This window comes from Chaetomium globosum, genomic scaffold (assembly GCF_000143365.1).
Source record: "Chaetomium globosum CBS 148.51 scaffold_5 genomic scaffold, whole genome shotgun sequence".
Lineage (NCBI taxonomy): Eukaryota > Fungi > Ascomycota > Sordariomycetes > Sordariales > Chaetomiaceae > Chaetomium > Chaetomium globosum.
Window position 1 is genome coordinate 1,091,590 of NT_165980.1, and position 22,101 is coordinate 1,113,690.

Consider the following 22,101-nt stretch of genomic DNA (forward strand, 5'->3'; position numbering starts at 1 on the left):
ACAGCATGGGCATTCAACGCCGCTGAGCTGGCCAGCTAGCACTCTCTGCGGTATATATCGTGAGGGGTGGCGGTTCCATATCAGGTCAAAAAACCCGCCGTGCACACTACCTTGGCTGTGGGTCGAGGCTGGGAAAGAATGCAATGACGTGACACGCGGGCGGCAAAAGTGCCGGACATACATACACTACATAACATTGGAACATACTATGTAGAACGACTGTGTTGTGTAACGCGAACGCCAACCAACCCGATGTAGCCCGGCCGTTTATACCCGTGCTATCCGAGGTGGCGTGTAGCTTGTCTGTTGGTGGTAGCTCGGCCCCGTATGTTTGTTTGTTTGCTGTCATTGGGCTATTGAATCCTGAAGGACGAACGAAATACGAGGGGAAAGAGAGGAAGGGGTAAGGGGGGGAGATGGTAAAGACAAAAGAAAGATTAAAGCTCTACGAATTGCGGATCTGATCTCCTACTTTCAATACTATTCATATTTACTCATCTTCTCGCCCAAAACCTAACCGCAAACGAATGAAAGAGGAAATAGCCCCATGCCTTCAAGAGGCGGGTTGACTGAAGTCTTCAAGCTAGATACAAATCTAAGCAAGCAGGATGGCCCTCTCAGCCACTTCCTGGTCTGGCCTTGAGTAAACGCTACCTCAGCTGTATACTAGAGATAGAAAATACCTATATACATCTGTAAGTTGAATAATTCAGCTCCTTAGTCGGTAAATCCATTCTGGCCGCGCCTTTGGGGGTTAAAGAGCGGGCATGATTGATTCCCCTTCGTCTAGCATCGCCAATGATCTAGCCTAAGCCTGGCGATGAAGAGGACAAAGCTGGCCATTGGGTCATGGAGCATTCTCATGAAGAAGAGAGGGACCATGAAAATTTCTTGGTGTCGTTGTTCGGCTAGTCTACTTCACACTCGCATCCTCGCCAAACATGGTGTCACAAAAAGTAGCCCGAACCTGAATCCCGTTCAGCGGGTGCATGGTGAGTGATGGTTGACCAGGAGTAAACAATGTGGTAATACGCCGGCTTATATTTTCTCGAACTGTCAAGAAGACTTAACCACACATCCCAAACCCAAGTTTTGCGCCACCATAACATGATATTGAAGCCGTAAGGCACACAAAAAATCTCCCTTTACACCAATTTTGTACGCCGGTCCATCCTAGTTGTTTAGGATACCCAACCACCATTCCTTCCATCAATCAGGTCATCAAATCTCAGCTCCAGTTTTAGCCCTTTCCAGTCCCGTCCCATCCCCCCCCCCTCCCACAAAAGGGAGATTATGTCCATTTCGAAAAGTCTACCGAATCCACCAAGGCCTCAGCGGTGCTCTGCTGTAGTACCTCTGCATTTTCCGTCGTCACAGTCGACAGCATGCTTGAACGGTGCGACTGATGCGACTGATCCGTACTGGGAGCACTGGTAAAGAACGTCGCGACCGACGACCTGCGCAGACTGCTGCTGAAGCTATCCCGCATGCCGCCCCCCCGCGCGTTGTTGACCCCGCCGGCGCCAGCGGTACCAAACTCCCCGCCGGCGCCCAGAACAGGAGCCCCTTGAACGGAGGGCTGATGGTGGTGGCCAATGCCTCCATGGTTCCCGCCTACCGTGGGCAGGCCCCCGGGAGCAACAGTAGTAGAAGCGGCTGAGGGCGTGGCGATAGCCCCCGGTGGTGGGGACGCCGAGACGCCTTGTGCCTTCGGCCCGTAGCGGGTGCGCAGGGCGTTGATCTGGCGAAGGCGTTCGCGCCACGACGATACGTGCTCGCCGTCCTCCCTATTGGCCCAGACGAGTGAGAAGACCGAGGCGTTGAGCGCTAGCAATCGGACAAAACTGGGGAGCGCCTTGAGACTGATCATCTTCGGTTCCGCTGCGGGTGAGATTTCCGGGAAACCGAGCTGGCTCATAACCTGGACTATGCAAAAGTGCGAAGTGCCTTCCTCCTGGGGCATGCGGGAGGCAACAAAAGGGAGATGCGGTGTCGGGGTGATGACGATGTACACATAATTGAACTGTGACGGGAATGTGTCGAAAATTGAAGGGCATACCCGAGTCGTTCCAGACGATGTTGACGTAGTCGTTGCCGATATGCCGCTTTTTCATGATGCACTGTGGGTCGGTCTCGGGGTTCGTGGGCATTTGGGTGGTAACGTGGAACATGATCTCGGTGACTCGGTCCCGGAAGCAGTACGCGTATTTCCCGTCAATGTCGTTTTCGCGGTCCAGGCCATGGGTGTTGAAGGTGGCACCCTTCAACTTTGTCAAGGTCCCTAACCCCTTAAGAAATTGATGATAGTCAGGGCTGCCGGTTGTGTTGGCTAGAATTTCCGTCTCTTTGGTTTGCCCTTCCTTGATGTAGACAACGCCCACCTTGTGCCCGTCCACCGGCGAATTACGGTCAAAAACCCGAACAGCTCGGTCGACAAAGTCCTCATCTGGCAAGGGGATGGGCCGGATGGCGGGATCGTACAGCTGCGGCATCGGGGCCAACAGTTGCATTAACAAGTGGCTTGGGAAAATGGTGACGCCATCCTGAAAACGCCCTTCCCAGGCCGCAGCATCGGAACCATCTGGGGCTGGCAGATTCGGTGTCGGAGTGAACTCGACGCGAAGTGCATACGATGAAGTGCCGGACGGATAACGGCGTGTGATCTCAGCCCAGCACGACTCGGTTGCCTGTCGAATCGTGAGGATGCTGTTACCGATGATCCAACGCTTCTTCTGGATCTCGCCAAAGAATTGCTCCTTGAAGAGAGGGTCTTGAGCGGAATCACCAGCATCCGAGAATGCCACACGCTGCATGAAATCGAGCGTGATCTGCGCGTGCTCTTCGGTGCTTGCAGTTCCATCAACGTCGGTAAATAGGTTCTTCGTAATCCAGCCAATCTGGTTCGGCCGATCCGGAAGCTTGACGGCGAGGAACCAAAACGTGATGACGTGGTACGCCAGAGCATAGACGTACTGAGGGAGATCATCGCCGGTTGACTGATGTGCAAGAAACTCCGTGTGATTAGTCGTGTTGGAGCTAGGGGTTGCCGGTTCGCTCGCGACACTGCCACGCATCGCGAGCTTCTTCTCGCGAACGTATTGCAGGTACCTAAAGCATATACCGAGCACGATACGATAGTCATCCTCACGGAAGTTGGAGTATAGCGAATGCAGGCGGCTGAGGCATGCCAAAAACTCCAGGATATGCATTGCCACCAAGGGCTGCGTGATAACTTGCGACATCTTCTGGAGGATGGAGACAAGCGACTTGCTCACCGACATAGGCAGCTCGTGACAGCATACCGAGAGAGCGTGGATGCATGTCTTTGCCGTCTTGTCTGATATCCCGTGTGCAAACGTCCTCACCATCTCGTCCTCGTCCGTCTTTTGGAAATGGCGGTGATAGCTGACGATCATGATGAGCGAGTGGAACAAACAGTTGGCAACGTCGCTGCGTCGGCGACCAGACGAATGAGGCGGCTCTAGGAACCCGTTGGTTCTGATCATCTCACAGAGCAAGCGTCGTAGTTCTTGGACATGGGGAATGGCGTCCCTGAAAATCGGGTGATTGCTGAGTTGTGCTGGAAGATGAATCAAAATGAAACTGTAAATTTCCCAGTCACACCCCTGGTGGAAGAGGCTCAGTAGCGCTTCTAGCCAGGGGACCATGTCCAAGACTACTGCCCCGTTTTCAAGCGGGCTAGTCTCGCTCATATCCCGCATATGCGACACGAGAAGCTGACTCGGCCTCTTTGGAGGGGCTTCGGGCAAAGCATCAGGATCGGGTACGGACCATAGCCTTTGGCCTTGATGCATGGCTGGTTTCGGAGTGGATGCCGATCTTGTGGGAATCCCTCGTTCTGTTGCTTGTCCTTGACTAAACGAGATGCCGCGGGCTGGCCGTCCTCCGGACTGGTCTGGTCTCGCTAATCTTGAAGGCTGCGCCGCATCTTCGGCCAGTTTCCGAGCGAGAGAGGCTTCAGTCCTGTACAAGGTTCCGGCCAGAGTCTCGTTTTCCACCAGAGTCGTGAGATAGACCTGATGTTCATAATCCGCCCGAAGCCGAAAGAGCATCTTCATGGCTGTAAGCCGAGCATCGATCTCGCATGCGTTGGAGCGAGCAATATGAACCAGTGCCGTGTAGGCTTTGGCAGCCTTCGAGCCGTTGCTGCTCATCGTTCGGATGAAAATCTGGACGTAGCCTCTGGTGACCACGTTGGAGACGCTTTGGTTCGCAAAATAGATGGTCTGGCCGCCAGACTGGAGTGTTGGGCCGGCTCGGTGCGGGGCTAACACGGACGGCGGCGGTCTGGTTTTGTCCTTGGCAACGACCCCTTTGAAGGCATCGAGAATGTCGTCGAATAGCGCGACAGGCGCCGTTTCAGCCACTTTGATTAAGAAAGCTGTCGTCTCCTGCAGAACGAGACTGTCAATCTCCGCGGGTAGTTCTGCAAGGACTTGCTGGACAAGCCTGGCAACCGAATCCTCGTCTACTAGGCCTTGGGCGAGACACAGAAAATCGTATACTTCGATGACGACTTCCAGAGCGCGCAGTCGGGTAAGGGGTTCACGACCCTTATTGAGGAAGAAGGCGTTCAGAACAAGCTTGAGGCTGTCCTCCCAGCCTACTTCTGACGGAAAGCAGGCTCGGGTCTCCTTCAAGTACGCGACCACAAGGGCTGCTGCCGAATCTGGGAGGACTTGCTGGATTTCCGAAAGAAATACCATGCATTCATCTCGTTGTAGGAACTCAGGGTCGTTGTTAGCGAGCAGCGTTTCGATCCGGGTGACCAGGTATTTTAGCTGAACTGCCACCGTCTCTTCCGGCTCCCTCTCGTCCTTAACGACTGTGGAGATAGAAGAGGCGCTAGATTCCGCGGCAGGTGGCGGATGTGCGACCTTGGTCGCACACTGCGCGGCGACCGCGAAAATCGGCGACCAGTTTTCCTCGACCAATATGGGGTTTATGTTACCCTCACGCCCGTCAAATACAGCATTGATGAGCTTTAGGATCTCCGTCGCTATCCTTGTAGAGCTGCTTTTGGAAACAGTTGCTAGCCCGTCGACGAGAAGTGCCAAAGAGACTGCCGGGTATCCTTTGTCGGCGGACTTGAATAGGAGCCTCTTCAGAACCGAGAGAGCGCCGCGGACGTCTCTAACCGAGTCTTTATCCTTGTCCTTGTCGGGGGAGGTGGAATAGGTTCGCAGTAAGTCTAGTAATATTCTGACGGCTGACTGGCCATGATGCGATCTGCAAATGATGGATATCGTGTGCCAGGCGTCCTTTTGCAAGCTGGGAACCAGGCAATGTATGGAGCTCAAGATTTGTATGCAGTCTTTCAGCTTGTCGTTCGGAATGGCGCCATATGTGACCACGCGATCGACCACGATGATGCACGCCCTCAGGTCATCTTCCACGCTGGTGTTCATGCAGATTTTGAGGAGTATGGCCATCAATCTCCCGACCACATCGTCCCTGGCAAACTTGAAATTGAACTTGATGGCATCATTGAGGAGCGCGAACAGCCTGGACAAGTTCTTATCCTCGCCCGTAGATAGCGTGCTCCCTTTAGAGACCCTGGTGGGCCCACGGGAGGCCTGCCTCCTCGCGGTCCTGGCAGCCCTGTACGCTTCCTCCAACCACCGGGTCAGGAGCGGGAAGATGTCGTAATAAAACCCCGAGACGTCGCGACCCCGGTTTGTCAGGTCCTCGAGAGCAGCCAGCTGGAGATAAAAGTCATCGGGTAGAGCCGGGTTCGCCAGTGTGCTGAAGTATTCACGCCGCTCAAGCTCGGTCGAGGAGGGGTATTTGATGCATTCGGTCAGGAGTTCCCATGCAATTTGTCGAGCGTTGGCGGGGTTTGCGGGGTCGATGAGATCTTTCGCGGCGTGCCAAATATCGCGGACCTGGAGCGTTTTCAAGTCAGAAACGCTCAAGAGTATCAATCGATGGGGAAATTATAGCAAGAACGCGTACAGGGTTGAGGGGAAAGTCAGCAATTGCATAACGCAGCGAGTTTGCCGCAGCAACCCGCTCATTTAATTGTCCATTTTTGAGGTGTACAAATAACTCGGCCTGATCAGGAGAGAGTCCATGGAGGGCAGACATCGGCGGGGTTGCGTCGGATCGCTGAGGGAGGGCTTGGGAGCCGGAGATGGGCGGGAAAGGTTGTTGAATGACCGGCGGGGATTTTGTCAACTTCCCACCGCCCGCGAGCCCCTTGAAGACGCCGGCGAGGCCGCCGCTGCCCTTCGTCTCCTGCGGGTGCTGCTCATCTCCGGGCGAAGGCGACATGAGCTGCTGGTCCTCCGCAGCCGAGTGGCCTAGAGAAGCTAATCGCCGCAACATATCAGCAAGCCGCTCATGAGTAATTTTGAAGTCAAGGAAAACACAAGCGGGCATCGGGGCCGGAGCCAGGAAAACTGTGTGAGATTCGGCCAGAGACGGAGAAACTAGATGGTAGCGGCTTTGCCGTGCAGGAACATGCAGGAACTTGCAGCAGCCGCATGCAGGGCAGCTTTAACAGGGCCAGGTCGATCGGTGGGAAGCCGTCGGGTGTGGCGGGAGTGGCAGGCAGGAGCAGTCGTATCAAGGCGAGCAGAGAGCCGAGCAAGAAAGGCGTCCGCCCCGGAGCCACAAATGCTAGGCCGAAGTTGGGTGGTCACAGATGGGGAAGGGATGGGAACACATGGGCCGACAGAGATGTGAGATATGAGACATCACTTACACGCAGAAGTGATAGTTGCATAAATGGTGTTTCCACAAATGCCCCAATAAATATCATGTAGAGTAACAGGAGGGTCGCTCGAGTTGGGGAGGACGCCAATCGTCAGTCGGCCTCACGAGAAGTCGTTTTTGTTGGTTGGAGGAGCGAGTGAGGGGAAGATTCAACAAGCGATCTTCCAGGTTTCCCAGCCTTTATCAAGGACCACACCCACACCACGATAGCACGGGATGGCAGCCACGCACGCTGCTCGCTGCTGCTCGTGGATAATAGCTCGTTTTATGTACTTCGATTCGTTTTTTCAGTGGTTTCTTACTGTCGGCTCTTGTCGATCGATCGCCTAGCCGGGTACAGCTGCAGGAGGCACAGGATAAAGCAGATAAGAAAATGGCCAACCACGAAGATGGGATGACGAAGGTCTGTCCAGCTATCCAGTCAAAATCCGGGGTCACACGCAAGGGGCGCAAGAGTGGGTGTCTCTGTTGTCTGACAAGCGATTGGTCGGTCGCCCCGTGTGCCTGCTCAGCTGCTGGCGGGTTTTTGTTGACCTGATAAATGCATAATAGTGCAAGGGTAGGCAGAATGCCACAAATGACAAGGAGCTCTTGCACGGGCTCCTGGGATGGTAAGCGTAGGGCTTTGGATAAAAGTTCAAGGCAGCTAAAGGACTGAATGCTCCTGAACTGGAAGATAAGGTAAGGTACCTAACCGGAGCGGGGAACAGGTAGAATCCCTTCAAGCACACGGATAGCTGAGCCCAGGAAGGGACGACCATCACAGCTTGAACATGAAATGGACTTCCAGCTCCCCACTTTTATTTCCTCTTCCACGGTACGTGCCGCAACCCCACCTTGACCAAGGGTTCCCCTCTGTTTGCCCAATTCAGTTTGATTCTAGAAAGGCAGAATCCACTGCCAATACCTCAGCAACCGCTTCTGCTTTTTCTGGTGTTTTGTTTTCCTGCCTCAGCCTTCTGAGCCTCGCCACCGCCATCTCCATCGCCATCACGTCACTGACCCCGAAGATTTGCCCGCCATGGCCTCGCCCTTGGATCATCTTGCACAGTTGCTCAACGCAACCCTAGATGCGCAGCACCATCGCAAAGGTTAGTTTGGATTTTCAAAGCTCCCCGACCAAAGCAACCCCGCCATGTCGTGCATGCCCCGGCGCTGCCGACTTTGACCCGCCGTTTCCGCGTCTGCATCTGGAGTTGAAGTAAGGAAACTAACACCAATGCTTCCGCAGCCGAGAATGCTCTCAAGGAGGAGGCCAAGAAGCCGAAATACTCGTTGTCGCTTCTGAGCATCGTGAGCACCGGCGCTCAACCTCTCAAGACCAGACTTGCCGCCGCTCTCGCCTTCAAGAACTTCATCCGCCATAACTATGTGGTGCGTTCGATTGGATTCCATCTCTCGGAAAAAGCGAACTAGAGATCTGACCCCAGACTAGGACGAGGAGGGCAACTATAAGCTCCCTCAAGATGAGGTGCAGGCCATCAAACAAGAGCTCGTTGGCTTGATGATTTCGTCCCCACCCACAATACAGACACAGCTCGGCGAAGCGATTAGCATTATTGCCGACTCCGATTTCTGGGAGCGCTGGGACACCCTCACCCAGGTACGCCCCGGATGCATTTAATACTGCGGTGAATGACAACGTCTAATGGCAGTCTTAGGACCTCGTCAACCGCCTTTCCAATACAGACTACAAGGCTACAAACGGTGTTCTGGAGGTTGCACACTCGATCTTCGTGAGGTGGCGCCCCCTTTTCCAGTCGAATGATCTCAACAGGGAAATTCTACACGTCGTTGGTATCTTCGGAGAGCCCTACATCCAAATGCTGAGCGTAAGATGGAGCCTCCCGCCATCCAACCAGGCAACCTGCTGACTGGAGTTGTAATAGATTGTGGACGGGCAAATTGAGGCAAACAAAGACAATGCCAGCGCACTTAAGGGCTGGCTCGAGACCATGAGCCTCTTGATAAGGCTTCTCTATGACCTTGCGTGCCAGGATATCCCGCCCATCATTGAGACACACCTGCAACCCATCACGGTGCTCCTACACAAGTACATCACCTATTCAAACCCCATCTTCGACGGTGAGGAGGATGAGGCCACGCCACTCGAGACCCTCAAGTCGGATATTTGCGACGCTCTTCAGCTGTTTACCAACAAGTACGACGACGATTTCGGGCAATATGTACAGGAGTTCACAAACAACGTATGGAACGTGCTGTCGAGCGTCGGTCCCGAAAAGAGATACGACAGTCTCACGAGCAAAGCACTACAGTTCTTGACCGCTGTCGCTTCGGTGCGCCGCCATGCCGAAATCTTCAACAATGAACAAATCTTGGGCACAATCGTCGAGAAGGTGGTCCTCCCCAATGTGGCACTCAGGGAGTCAGATATTGAGATGTTTGAGGATGAACCTATTGAATTCATCCGGCGCGACCTCGAGGGTTCGGATACCGACTCGCGGAGGAGAGCGGCAACTGACTTCCTACGGAAACTTCTCGACAATTTCGAACCACTTGTCACCCAGGTGGTCTTTAGGTACATCAACCACTACCTGAGCCTCGGCAAGACGGATTGGAAAGCCAAGGACACCGCCGTATACCTGTTTCTAGCCATTGCCGCCAAGGGTGCCGTCACGGCCGCCCAGGGAGTGAAGACAGTCAACAGCTTCGTCAATGTCGTCGAGTTCTTTGAGCAAAACATCGCCGCAGACCTCCTTACCGAGGGGACCGAGCCCATCTCGAAGGTCGATGCTATCAAATACCTATACACCTTCCGGAGTCAACTCAACAAAGACCAATGGGCCAGCGCCATTCAACCTCTTATCCAAAACCTGGCTTCGCCCAACTACGTTGTTTACACGTATGCGGCAATTGCTGTGGAGCGGGTGCTGTTCCTGACAGATGAGCAGGGCCAGCACCTGTTTCCCCGGAGCGACATCCAGCCGTATGCCAAGGATTTGCTGGAGCACCTGTTCGCTCTGATCGAGAAAGACACATCTGCTGCCAAGCTTCAAGAGAACGAATTCCTGATGAGGTGCATCATGCGGGTGATCATCGTCATGAAGGAGGGCGTTCTTGATTGTGGGGCTGAGAGTGTCCTCAATCATCTGATCAGCATCACCAACGTGATCAAGGAGAATCCTAGCAACCCGCGGTTTTACTACTACCACTTCGAGGCTATCGGCGCCCTCGTAAGGTAAGACTCGGAGTCTCTATTGATAACCAAACTTTGTCTAACGGCAAGGCAGATATTGCAGCAACTCGCCCAAACTGAACATGCTTCCCCAGTTGTGGACACCTTTCGTCGCCATCCTTAACGAGGATGTATCTGGTAAGCTAGGCCGGCAACCCATCTGTTAAATACATCTAACAACCTCGCCTAGAATTCGTTCCCTTCGTTTTCCAGATCTTTGCCCTGCTCCTAGAGCTCAACCCGTCAAACCAGGTACCCGGTGATTTCAAGATGCTCATTGAAGCTGTCCTTGCCCCAGGGCCGTGGGAGACGAGGGGTAATGTACCGCCTCTGTCTAGGTTCATGGCGGCTATCATCCCCAAGGCCGCAGAGGAGATCAAGGCCGAAAAGAAACTGGAGCCCTTCCTCGCTATCTTCCAGCGCCTGCTAGCGGGGAAGAAGACAGACCAAAATGCCTTCGATATTCTCGAAGCTATCGTTGGCACATTCCCTGGGTAAGTTGCCAAGTCATTTCCCGGACACGACTCCCGAACACGAATCTAACGCTTGCCAGGGACGTTTTGGAACCGTACTTCGGCACTGTTGTCACGCTTATCTTTACCAAGCTGCAAGCGAGCCCCACTGACTCGTACAAGTCTCGCGTGGCGCGACTCTATCACCTCGTTTCGGCCCGGGCCGGCGACGGCAATATGGGTGCCGACTTCTTCATCAAGCATGCCGAGGGCATCCAGCTGAACGTGTTCACGCCGTTCTATCTTACCGTCATCTTGCCAACAACGGGCCAGTTCGCGCGCCCTGTCGACCGCAAGCTCGGCGTTATCTCGTACACCAAAACGCTGTGTGAGTCGGAGGCGTTCGCTCAGCGTTACCAAAAAGGGTGGGGGTTCACGTGCAACAACCTGCTGGATCTACTCAAGAACCCTCCCCGCGTGGCCGCTGGGTTCGGCGACGACATTGTCAACGAAGCAGATGTCGACGATATCGGTTTCGGCGTCGGCTTTACTCCACTGAACACATGCAAGCGCGGACCCCGCGACGACTTCCCCGATATTGTCGAGGTGGACAAGTGGGTCAGCCAGTACATGAAGGAGGCAAACCAGCGCCACAACGGCACGCTGGTCAGGTTTGTGGAAGAGCGTCTGTCGCCTGAGGCGAAGACCGCTTTGGCGCCGTACTTGGCTTAGGTCTGGGTTACTGGTTGGGCTGGATGATATCACGGGGTTTGCTCATGGAAGGATGGTGGCGGGGATGAGGGGACGGGCGATGAAGAGAGAGGGGCGAGACCGATACCGAGGTGGCGTTGGCCAAGCTAAGCCTAAAAAGCGAATGTTGTCGGTGGAACACAATCCGTGGCGTTTGGGAGACGTGGAATAACTGTGCGATGTATCTTGTCTGCGTTTAGACGGCGGGAGGAATGAAAGCCCTTGTTTTTTTTTCTGTCGGCAAGCTGTGTTCCAGTTGGTAATTAAGGAAACGATCCGAATATCTCACCGAGCCCCCAATGCGTCTGTTCAGACGACCCAGCTGTATGGCAGCAAGACACGCGATTGGTTGTCTTACGTGGTGAAGACGTGGCTGAGATGCAGACACGCCGTTTGCTGGAAACGAATTCCATAGGTTACGCGTTTGACAAAAACGAAAACGAAAGCGAAACGAAACAAGAAATAGCAACCAGAGACGAGACAAACAAAACACCAACGGGGCACAGACCACAAACCGGCCCGATTCGGGAGCAGGCTGGGTTCGGGATCGATTCCATCTGATTGGAACCGAGCCGACCGGACCGACCCATTCTTGGCCATCTCGCCGTGCCGTCGGGTCAAGCACTGACGTTGGGCACGGTGCGCGGACCGCATCTAACTGGATCCAATTAATAGCTATCTTATTGGACTAACCCCTGAGCGGGGGAGCATTAAGAGGATCGATATAACTAGTTCATAATAATAGTGTGTGTACATCCATACATAGATGGGGATCTGATGAATGCTTGTTAAAGTCACTGTCAAAAAGTGTTGTTCCTTTCCAATCTTGGCACCCACCTCCACCACCACCACTCACATTCTAATAGCCACAACTTAATAAAAACAAATGCAATCTTGTGACGAACCTACTTCAGGACCCTGTAATGTTAGGGTTCAGCTTCGGTTGAAGGTAATCTCTCAAGGGTGCTTAGGTTCGGTGCAGCCAAAGGGTGCACAACAAAGACTTGTCTCAACAGTAGGCTCTCGAGCTTGTAGCGAACTGTAGTTGTGATTGCTAACTGGAGAACTCCCAGAGCTCTCCAGAACGAGTGACTATATACTGGCTATCCTAGTGTGCTCAAAGTGCTCAGGGACCTGTCGCTGAGCATTCTGAGCACGGGTTGCTCAGAGTGCTCATAGCTCCCTTGTTGAGCAGAATGAGCACTTGCTCATTCTCTTGGCATGGCCCTTCATGAGCAATGGGACCGCTGTCTCATTGGCCGTGTAGTCCTCCCCAATGATTGGTTCGGGATACTGCCAGCGTACCCCGCCGGCCGGCTGCAGGCGGCCATAACCGTGACAATATACTAAGTTTCCGTCTAATTCTTCAACCTCCTTTCTCCCTCGGCCCTCAATACATTTTACCAGAAAAAAACTATTAGGCTAATAAAACAGCTCAATGGCTTTCTTTGATACCTAAACAGAAGTATCTCTAAAAGGCTGAGGTGCGGCTTTTCGAATGGGGAAAATGTGGTGGTGTAGGTGAGTGCCAAGATTGGAAAGGAACATCACTTTTTGACACTGACCTTGAGTACTTCACTTCGTGTGGATAAACGTTTATGTATGTACTACCTATGTGTGTTGTGTATATACAAGTACAAATGTCCAATGTGCGGACTCCTTTTTGTCCGTTCCGAGAAATGATACGAATGGGAGGACAGGAAACGCTGTCCATAGAATTATCTCAGGGAACAGAAGATAACACAACTGTATACATGTTACAGATAGCGAACCAGAAACCTCATGTCCCCCGACGCCCCCCTTTGTTTGATAGAAGGTAGTAAAACATCACAGAATGTGAAGAATTATGATTAACGCCAGATGTTCCTTTACATAAGTAATTTCTCGGTCATGGGCCGGTCGTCATAGAGATAATGTTGGGGTAGATGGAGTGATGAAGATGGTTGGTGTGAGTCGGTCGATGATATGGCGTTGTATGAGGAGGTTTCGGGAGCGCGTCAAGACGGACGAGGATGTTGGAGTACAAAATTGAAGCCTTGAAAAGCTGGACTGGTATGAAGAATGAAATAAATGCCGAAGATTGTGACACCGAAAGATGCTGGCGGGAAACTCATGAAGCGTTAAAACCAGGACGATGCATTGTAAATTGGAAACTGCAGTGCTGACGAGCCATGCTTGGTCACAGGAAGCTGCCATCGCCGCCCCCAAATACACCCACGCTGCCCCGCCAGCCGCAGCGCTCACGCTCGCCTAGTGGCGGGGGAGACTGCGGGGGCTGGTGCTGCTGCGCCGCCGGTGGGCCAGCTCTGGGATGGAGGTGGTGTAGGTGCTGGGGTGGCGACTGTGGGCACTGCTGCATGTCCATGTCGCTGTTGCTCGCCCGGCTGCTGGCGGCACCGCTGGCATTTGTCTGCATGAGGAGCAAACTGCTTGTGCTACTTAGCCGCCTCGTAAATTCGGTAAATCCGAGGCCCTTGGCGCTCGACGACGACTGCCGCTTTTCAGCAGAGGTGCGGTGGACAGCCGAAGGGGAGCCTGGGGTGAAGCTGAACCCCGTCCCCTCCTCGGACTCCCTTGGCGCGTCTAGGGGTGTAGACGACGCCAATATGCTCGCGAGGTGCGGCTGGCTGTGGGTTCGTTGTGTCATTCCCGGCCGGTTTCGGTTGTTTGAATACCCTGTCTGAGGCCGCGTTTGAGAGGATGCGGCGCTTGACAATGCCATGAAGGCGTCGTGGTTATAGCTCGGCGGAGACCTGATGCCATGGCCTCGCGACGCTAGTTGGTGCCGTACCGTGGGGTCGTACCTCCCCGTGATAAAATCCAAGGCTCGTTGGGCTGAATTCGATGACGAAAACTGGTCCTCAAGGTCCGTTTCCCTTGCGATCCCATCACTATCGTCGTCATCGTCATCCGAGTCTTGTTCTGAGTCTGAATCCGAATCTGAGTCGTCTTCGTCGAATGCGCTCCTAGGTTCGGGACCCGATGTTCTGGCCAACAAACCTGCCGCAGTCATCGGCCTTGCCTTCGCCTCTTCGTCTTCCCGTTGCCTCCTCTTCTCATCCACCTCCCGCATCAAGGCCTCGAATCGGGCCAGTGAACTCAACTTCTCCTCCCCGGGAACTTCGCGTTCGGAGCCAGGTATGCAGCGCAGCTGGAAAGCCCTGTCGAGGATCGTTTCACGCGGCCCTGGCGTGGAAGTGGAATCAGGTATTGGCGGTAGCGAAGTCGGGACCTGTGAGCTGACACTTCCGCGGCCCCGGATGGGAGAGCTGAGAGCCGATGACCTGCCCTGAGCTGACGTCCATCCCTCAATAAACTCGCCCTGATATTCCCCGACTGTGGTCGCCGGAGACGGGAGGTCGGCAGGGGCCATTGTGGTGTAGTTGTGGAAACCCATGTGAGGCTGGGTCATGACGCTGGTCTGAGAAGACAAGTCGCTCCGTTTCGATCGCAGACTCGGGGAATCGGAGAAAGTCAGGGGTCGATCGCGGACAGAACTGGATTGCGAGGAGTTCTTTAAGAAAAACCCTGGTCGAGAACCATTCCCACTGCCCGGGCCTCGGCTGCATGTCGCTGGGCTCCCTTGATCGAGGCGCGAACGGGTTGACGAAAGTCGGCGACGCTGGTGTCAGCGGGCTCATGGGGGTTCTGTCCGGGATATGTGGCTGGATGTGTTGCTGGATGAAGCGCGCCCACTCTTGAAGATTCTGTAGCTCGTCTCCAGGGCGAAACAACAAGGTGGTCGGTCCTGTCTCCCTCGGAGCTGCGAACCCGGCAGTCCTGCTCGACCGCCGCTTCCGGGCCTTGTCCAACGTCGGATCTGGCAAAACATTGAGGACCATTGTCGGGAGAACTGGGCCCTGCTTGCGGTGCGCCATCAACTGGAGTTGGCAATCGGCAATCGAACTAAGTGCGTACTGCTGTATCGGCTCGGTATCCTCCTGTTCCCGCCCGTGCTGGTTAGGATTGCCGCTCTTTCTAGTGGCCATAACAATGCTTTCGGACTCACCTTGGTCTTGTAGATGGTAAGGAAGATGCCTTCTGGAGTCGGCCTGGCGAGATCCTTCGGTGCCGTAGTACGGTTGGCTGGTCCAGGCTGCGTCCGGTCTCGATTCGCGCCACCGACAACCACATATCGCACCTGCCAACAAATTAACATCCACAACTCAAACCACGCGATACCACACGCGGGCTAAGTACCTTCCAAACCGCTCTACCAATAATGGTGCCCCGGTCGGGAGGCACACTAAGAGGTCCCTCCATGATATCTGCTATGCTGCCTCGTCGACTGCTAGACAAAGGGGATCGGAAAGGGAATCCCGTTAGGGATGAAGGCCTTGGACGAGAATTGAAGGTATTAGCCATTAAAGGGGGCGCATGGCGAAATAAGACAGTCGAATGCGAACGGGGTATTCGCAGATGGCCCGTTTTCCCTTCGTCCCTCCAAACTCAGACAGAGAGGCAAACGAAAACCGGCCCACCGAACAACAGGAAGATGCCGCCCGATTATCAACTGCGGGTCACATCCAGAGGTTGATCCAAACAACCCGTCAAGCCAAAGCAAGCGAACGCGGGAAGGGATCGTCCAAGAGAAAGCCAAAACCGGGCTCCAAGTGAATAAGAGACGACGGCGGCGTCCGGAAGTCCAGGAGAGAGATTAATAAAAAAACGCCCACTCTGGAGCATGTGGACTGGGGCAGCTGCAGCCAAGGCGAGCCAAGAGACATTTTCCAGAAAGAACATGCGCTAGTTTAGCAGCAGGCGATGGGGAACTTTAGTCGCGAATATTGGGGACGGAGCCTGTCGAGCCTACCCGGACATGCACAAGGGGGAGGCAACAAACGAAAGTGGAGGGGTCGCGACAGCGAGGTGACCAGGGTTTCCCATCGCCCAGATTGATTGCACCGCAAGCCCGGGCCGGGTGTCTTCGGCACCGCTTACCCTTTCTGTTTTATGTACATTTTTGATTCACCTTGTCGACCGATTTTTGTTGTACTGAGAGAAGTTTTTGCATCTCCAAACTCCTCGAACTCCTTCCTTGTTTACGGGGGACAGCTTCCACGAGAGCTCTCAGCCTCCCTCCATGACTCTCTCGACTTACCCCAGTCCGGAATGCATGTTCCCCCTGTTTCGAGAAATACCTAAAGCACAGACCGCATATGATAGCGTTTTTCTTATTGTCCCGAGCCCGCGGACAAGCAAGGACAGAAGCCCACCAAAAAGGGTCGTCACTAAACCTGTTTAACTTGCGCGAACCCAAAGAGGTAGCATATTCCGCCAACCCCTGTGCAGTCGCTAATCGAAAAAGGGGTGGGGTCATGGAACTCGCGAGTATGGATCAAGGGTGGAGGTCGCTAAGGTCTTCGAGGTTAGCAACTGTCACCGTGCGCTTGACGAACGTCCATGCCACCTGAGCTTTGACCCCAGATGGAGCCACAAATGTGCAACCTCGGTGCTGGTTTTATTCCTTCTTCCTGTTCTCCGGCATGGGCCATTTGGGGGCGATTGAGGGCTTGCAATGCCAACAACCAACGCCCTTTTTCGAGTCCTGAAGGCGACAGCGCGCTCAGTGATTGAGCCGCTAAGTAATTGAGCGCCCTGTTCCACGGATGCAACTCTGCACCGCAACCATAAACCGTTCTTGCGCCCCTCCCTCCGAGGAGCCTGGTTTTGGGACCTCTGAGCCAAAAATCGAGGGGACCAGGTGCCGAAGCGAGCCCCCCACGCAGCATCCCATTGTCGCATTCTTCCAACCGGCGTTGAGCCGTGGACCGTGGTGTCGCGTCCAAGGTGACAAGTCTATCTTTTGCCCGGTACGCTCGCTCCCTGGCTCCTCCTCATGCCCTCGGCGTGCAGCGTCAAACATCATCGTCGCCCCATGGTCGCACGCCCACGGCAAACGGAGGCGCAGAGGCTTCCGCGCCCCTGGTCCAAAACCATGTGGCCGACCCTGCATGGCGCACCAACCGTGAATCCTCTCGCACTGGGCCACCGGGTCGCACATCATTCCTGAACGAGTGTCAGCGGCGGTGCTGCTGTGAAGCGCGAAACCCCACCCGTGGAAGGCGAGTCGGCGTTAGGCCGACCGCTAAAGAGGCAAAAAGAAGCAGCAGATGCAACCACGCTTGTACCCCTTGCTGATTGCCCCGTTCCGCGCGGGAAGGACGGCAGCAGGATCGGAAGGTGTCCAGCTGTCAGTTTGTTTGTTCGTTGTCATCTGGCTTTGCACGAAAGAATCGATGGCCGAAAAGGAGACTAAAAGAAGCTCAGAGAGGAACCGAAGAACGAACTGCTATATACTCCAAACTTATCTCTACTCCCTCTGTCTTCCACTGTCCCCTCTTTTTTCACCTTTTTTTAATGTCTTTTATCCCTTCCAACGTTGAAATCAGCCGCATCAACAGTTCCACAGTAACAAACAGACAACAACGGTTGAATTCAGATGATAGGATACAGCCCATGCAGGGGACTGGTTGACCGCATTTTTGCTCCAGGTACCTGACGCTTGTCTCAGGGCACAAGCCGGCTCTTGGTGACACAACGCAGGGAATCCAAACTGACAGAGTTCCGGCTTCGGAGCTAGGATCTTGCCAATGGTGGTGTGGAATGACGCTCTTCAAGAGCCGACAAAGACGCTGGTCGTGTGTGTGGCCCAATTTGTTTGGATGGAGGGTCACTGCGACCACCGCAGCTAGGGTGAATTTGCTCGTCTTGTGACCTCCACACGCAATATCGAACTGGTGTGTAAACGGTGAGCTGGCGACTCGCACCGTCGAATCGTTCCCATCACGACGGGCAGGACAGACAGCACACAGCGTTCTCGACGTTGTCTCGGTCAAACTTACCCCTGAGCGTCCAATTGCCCGGTTTCATTGTGGGGCTAACTAAGTAACGGCCCGTCCAAAGACTCAACATCAACCAGTCCGCGGCATTGAAAACGAAGTGGGATTTGCTTTTTGATCTTAACTCTCGTGCCCACATCGCCCAGTCGTTGGCTAACCTTGGCCTTAATTGCCGTGCTATGAGGCCGCAGCGTTGAGCGTTTCCTCCGCCGCACGCAGGGGAGATCAGCCCCAGACGCCGCAAACCCTTGCCGCGCCAGCTGCAGCAAGAGGCAATATCTCGCCCGTGCCTCCACCCAACTTTCGTGGCCCGATGCTCACCTCTTCCCCGGTTCATCAACAACCACCGAGGCAAGCTCCGCTCGAGTCAGGTCCAGCGGCCCACAATCTTCCCCTTCAAGTTGACTTTGCAGCAAGCGGTCAGAGTGACGGATCCAATGGCCTGGAAGAGCTTTGTTGTGCTCGGGCCGTCTCGCAGGAGTGGCGCTCTCGTTTCTTTGACTTTCATGCCTCAGGTGAGACGAGTGACGAGTATGAGACACATCTCGTTCTCGAAAAGGCACATGCGGGAGGCGGAAAATGCGGAACCAAGTACGCACACGGCGTACCCTGCGGTCTGGTGGCGGCAAATGGCTACGTGCCGTCTCCCCCCTCTCCCCCCTGCTACTGCATTGCAACTGCATTGCTGCTGCATTGCTGCTGCAGGCCGATAACCACACCGAGACACCTCGGCCCTTAGGGGCTTGGCTCGGGAAGACCCAGAGAGTTTTGGGCACGGAGAACAATTATCTGCCCGTACATCTGAGTATGGAGATATGGAAGGGAAGGAACCACCCACCCCGGCACACTTTCCGGGTTTGAGACCCGTTAAACGATGGCACGTTAACCCCGCCCTCGAGATCTGGCAGCACACATCTTAATTACTGCCTGAATCCGGGGTTTTCTTCTTTCTTGATGCCTTGCATCCGAGACATCTGGGCATCAATACAACGCCCCAGGTACGAAACACATCATGCAAAGCACGGGTGTAGTTCATGGCCACCTCACGGCTCATTACTCCAGGTTTTGGAAACCCTAGCGCCCCCGCATTCGATCGAGGCATCTCCAAAGAAGCAACGAGACAATCGATATTCCGTGGCACAGCAATGCCTTGACAGCTGCTGATTTGCCAGGCTGAGCCGCCCTCTCACACCGAACACCGAACCCAAAACCGATCAACACAAAATCCAGGTTGCATTCGATCCTGTCCCTTACCGGGCACCCCATGGGCAAAAAAAGCCGAACTCCAAGTGCAGGCACCGTTGAAACCTTCGACTAACTGGAGGAACGAAAAGGAAGCCATTGGGAAGCACAAAATCAGCTCGTTATTTGACTCGGTTGCTTTATTTGATTTCTTTTACAATATTTCCTTGACCTCTTTCTCTTTTCTTGATTTCTTGCTCCCCTTTCAAGTTCGGCTGTTTTTGGCCAGATGGTGCCGAGACATCCACATATTCTCGGTGATCGACGTGGATAATTCCGGGTGGCACGTCCCACCCAGCGAGTGCCTGCATCGCTAGCCATCTGTCATTCTCTTTCAGCCGCCAGATCTGGGATCTTGGGGCCCGAGATCCTGAACCTGGGAGAAAGGGGAGGCCGTCTTGGCATCTGCAGCAACTCGCAGCATACCAAAGTGTCAGTTACAGTACCTGCCATTTCGAGTCACCAATTGTCAAAGATGTTGCCACCCCCTATTCCCGGCTGACCGCCTGTTTCAGCAGCATCATGATGGCTCGAGATGGTGCCTTCATGTTACTGCATGCCAAACGGAAAAGACAAGCGACAAAATAAGGGGGTTGTTTCGAGCAGAGCCCCAACCTCCAACACCAGCTGAAAAAGGATTCCAGGCGATATGGTCTGAGCTCCATCTGGGTTAGGGATCCACCTCCTCTCAGGCGTCTGCGGCCGTGAATGTACTGTGTATTGAAGCAAACACCACGCCAGGAAGCGCCCAGCAAACACCCCTGGGCATACCCCCACCAGCAGCCCAAAATAGCCATCACAAGACACACGAGAGAGTTAGTGTCAAGATCCCCCTCATCCGCCATACCCAACTCCCTCTGTCCTGCGTAATCTGGCACGAACATCCCCGACTCACCGGCCCGTCGTTCGACTACTAACCAATCGCGGGTTAGCAAGCTTTGCGAATCATTCACATACCCAAGGCCTCATCGCGCTCGCCGAGAACAGCGCTGTCGATCTTGTTTCGATTTTGGTATGCATGACGGCATCCTCCGTGAGACGAACCCGAAAACAATGAGCCAGCATGTCACCAGCGCCAAACTTTCCTCGACCCCGGATCCTCGATAGCGGGCCGAGACTACCACGCCCGCTAGCTCGCGCACTGACAAGACAGCAACATGATGATAAAACTATCGAAGTGAGCGGGGAAGAAGTGGCTCAGTGGGCACATTCCCGCGAGGGGGAGCGGAAGGAAGAAGTGCGAAAGGAAAGCGAATCACCCCATCACATGGGCAAAAAAGGCGAGCTCTAGGTGCAGCTGCCGACAACCCCTTCGGCTGGAGGAACGAAAAGAATGCCATTCGGAAGCCGAACGCCAACTTTTTATTTTACTTGGTTCCTTTCATTTGACTTATTCTACCCGGTTTTCTTCACATTTTATTATTTTCTTAGTTGCTTTTACTTCTTTCACCTTCTTGGCTCTTTGCTCCCCTTTCAAGTTCGGCTCTTTTTTTCTTTTTCTTTCTTTTTTTTTTTTTTTTTTTTTTTGAGCTACAGTGTGATAGGTAACACACATTTCTTGTGGTGGGTGAGGGAAAATGGCCCATGGTTACTAACTGAACCAAGCAACTTCCACAGTCACTAACTAAACATTTTTCTTCCTTTCCCCTTCTTTTCGTGGGGCCCCTGGCTCTCCTCGGACCGCAACGTCATACACCCACAAACAAAGCAGGGAGACCGCTGCCTCCGTAGCGAGGGGCCCCATAACTCCGGGATCCACGGTCTGGAGAAGGGCCTTATCGTTGCAATAATTAGCGATAGCACCGCGCTTGTAATCTTAACGCTAGGGGCTCAAGGGGCTCCCGGGCTGCAAGGGAGGCGATCGGACAGAGGATCGCAGCCCTCACAACGGCTCTCGCCGCGCGGGATTGGATGCGGAACGAGGCCGTTCCACGTGCCGGAGTCAGGCTTCGTGAGAATGTGCCCCGAGAGAAATCGGGGGTTCCATCGAGGGCTGAGCATCGGCCGGCGGGTTTAGGTGATCTGCAACCGACGGCGTTGTGTTGTGGCCATGGCCGGCTGAGAGATTGCCAGATAAGTAATCAAGAATTCGGAGGGCATGCGTGCTCGAGACCATCACTCTCGGAATGTGCCAGATCCGGGGCTGTGAGCGGAGGGTTGTGGGATGACGGCAATGCAATCAACGAGATCAACAATAGCGGTTGCTCGGACACAGATCCGAGAGTGCTAACTAGGTGACGATGCGTAAAACCCCAATCAATAGCAGCATCCTAGTTAAAGGCTGTCGACGCTTGGCGCTTTCACACATCGAGAATATGCGCCGACGGAGACCAAAAAAAAGCCGTTCAGGGTGTAGTGCGACCAAGCACAACAGCTCTGTCATGACAACCGAGCTTCTGAATCCCAGCAACCCAAACACTGAGCTCACAACCCCCCCAACTACCACCTCACCCTCACCACCAAGCCCAACACATCCCCTCACATGAAGCCCACATCAAACCGCTTATACTCAAACCCAACGCAAGGCCCAAAGCCCTCACCATTCCTATCCCCATCCCCACCAACCCCCTCAACGCCGTAGTTAGACAGCCCCGTCGTCAGCGGCAACGACAACGACAACGGCGACGACACCCCCTGAGCCATAACCTCCGCCGGCGGCAAGTCACCCCCTACACCACCACCAACACCCCCACCGTCCCCGTCCCCGTCCCTGTCCACATCCCATTCCCAATAGACGACCAAAAAAAGAAAATTGAGTTGAACACTAAGGTATATGTTTTATATTGTTTTTTTTTGATTTTTTTTTTATTTTAGAAAAAAAAAGACAACACAACAAACAACAACAAAAAAAAAAAAAAAAAAAATAGAAAAATATTATTAC

General features: G+C 54.0%; 3 protein-coding genes across 3 annotated transcripts; 1 reads left to right on the top strand and 2 right to left on the bottom strand.

Annotated features, from left to right (window-relative positions):
- Positions 1 to 1,291: 1,291 nt before the first annotated feature.
- CHGG_07177 (uncharacterized protein) lies at positions 1,292 to 6,402 on the bottom strand (the record flags this gene model as incomplete). The annotated part of the gene is made up of 4 exons (XM_001224832.1): positions 1,292 to 1,926; positions 2,060 to 3,603; positions 3,991 to 5,906; positions 5,977 to 6,402. 4 exons carry the CDS (start codon positions 6,400 to 6,402, stop codon positions 1,292 to 1,294), a joined length of 4,521 nt encoding a protein of 1,506 aa, XP_001224833.1.
- Positions 6,403 to 7,759: 1,357 nt separating this feature from the next.
- On the top strand, positions 7,760 to 11,118 carry CHGG_07178 (uncharacterized protein; the record flags this gene model as incomplete). The annotated part of the gene is made up of 8 exons (XM_001224833.1): positions 7,760 to 7,829; positions 7,970 to 8,112; positions 8,174 to 8,341; positions 8,400 to 8,570; positions 8,628 to 9,937; positions 9,990 to 10,072; positions 10,125 to 10,428; positions 10,488 to 11,118. The coding sequence occupies 8 exons, from the start codon at positions 7,760 to 7,762 to the stop codon at positions 11,116 to 11,118; spliced, it is 2,880 nt and encodes a 959-aa protein (XP_001224834.1).
- Positions 11,119 to 13,315: 2,197 nt separating this feature from the next.
- On the bottom strand, positions 13,316 to 15,863 carry CHGG_07179 (uncharacterized protein; the record flags this gene model as incomplete). The annotated part of the gene is made up of 4 exons (XM_001224834.1): positions 13,316 to 14,557; positions 14,664 to 15,092; positions 15,146 to 15,277; positions 15,813 to 15,863. 4 exons carry the CDS (start codon positions 15,861 to 15,863, stop codon positions 13,316 to 13,318), a joined length of 1,854 nt encoding a protein of 617 aa, XP_001224835.1.
- Positions 15,864 to 22,101: the final 6,238 nt, after the last annotated feature.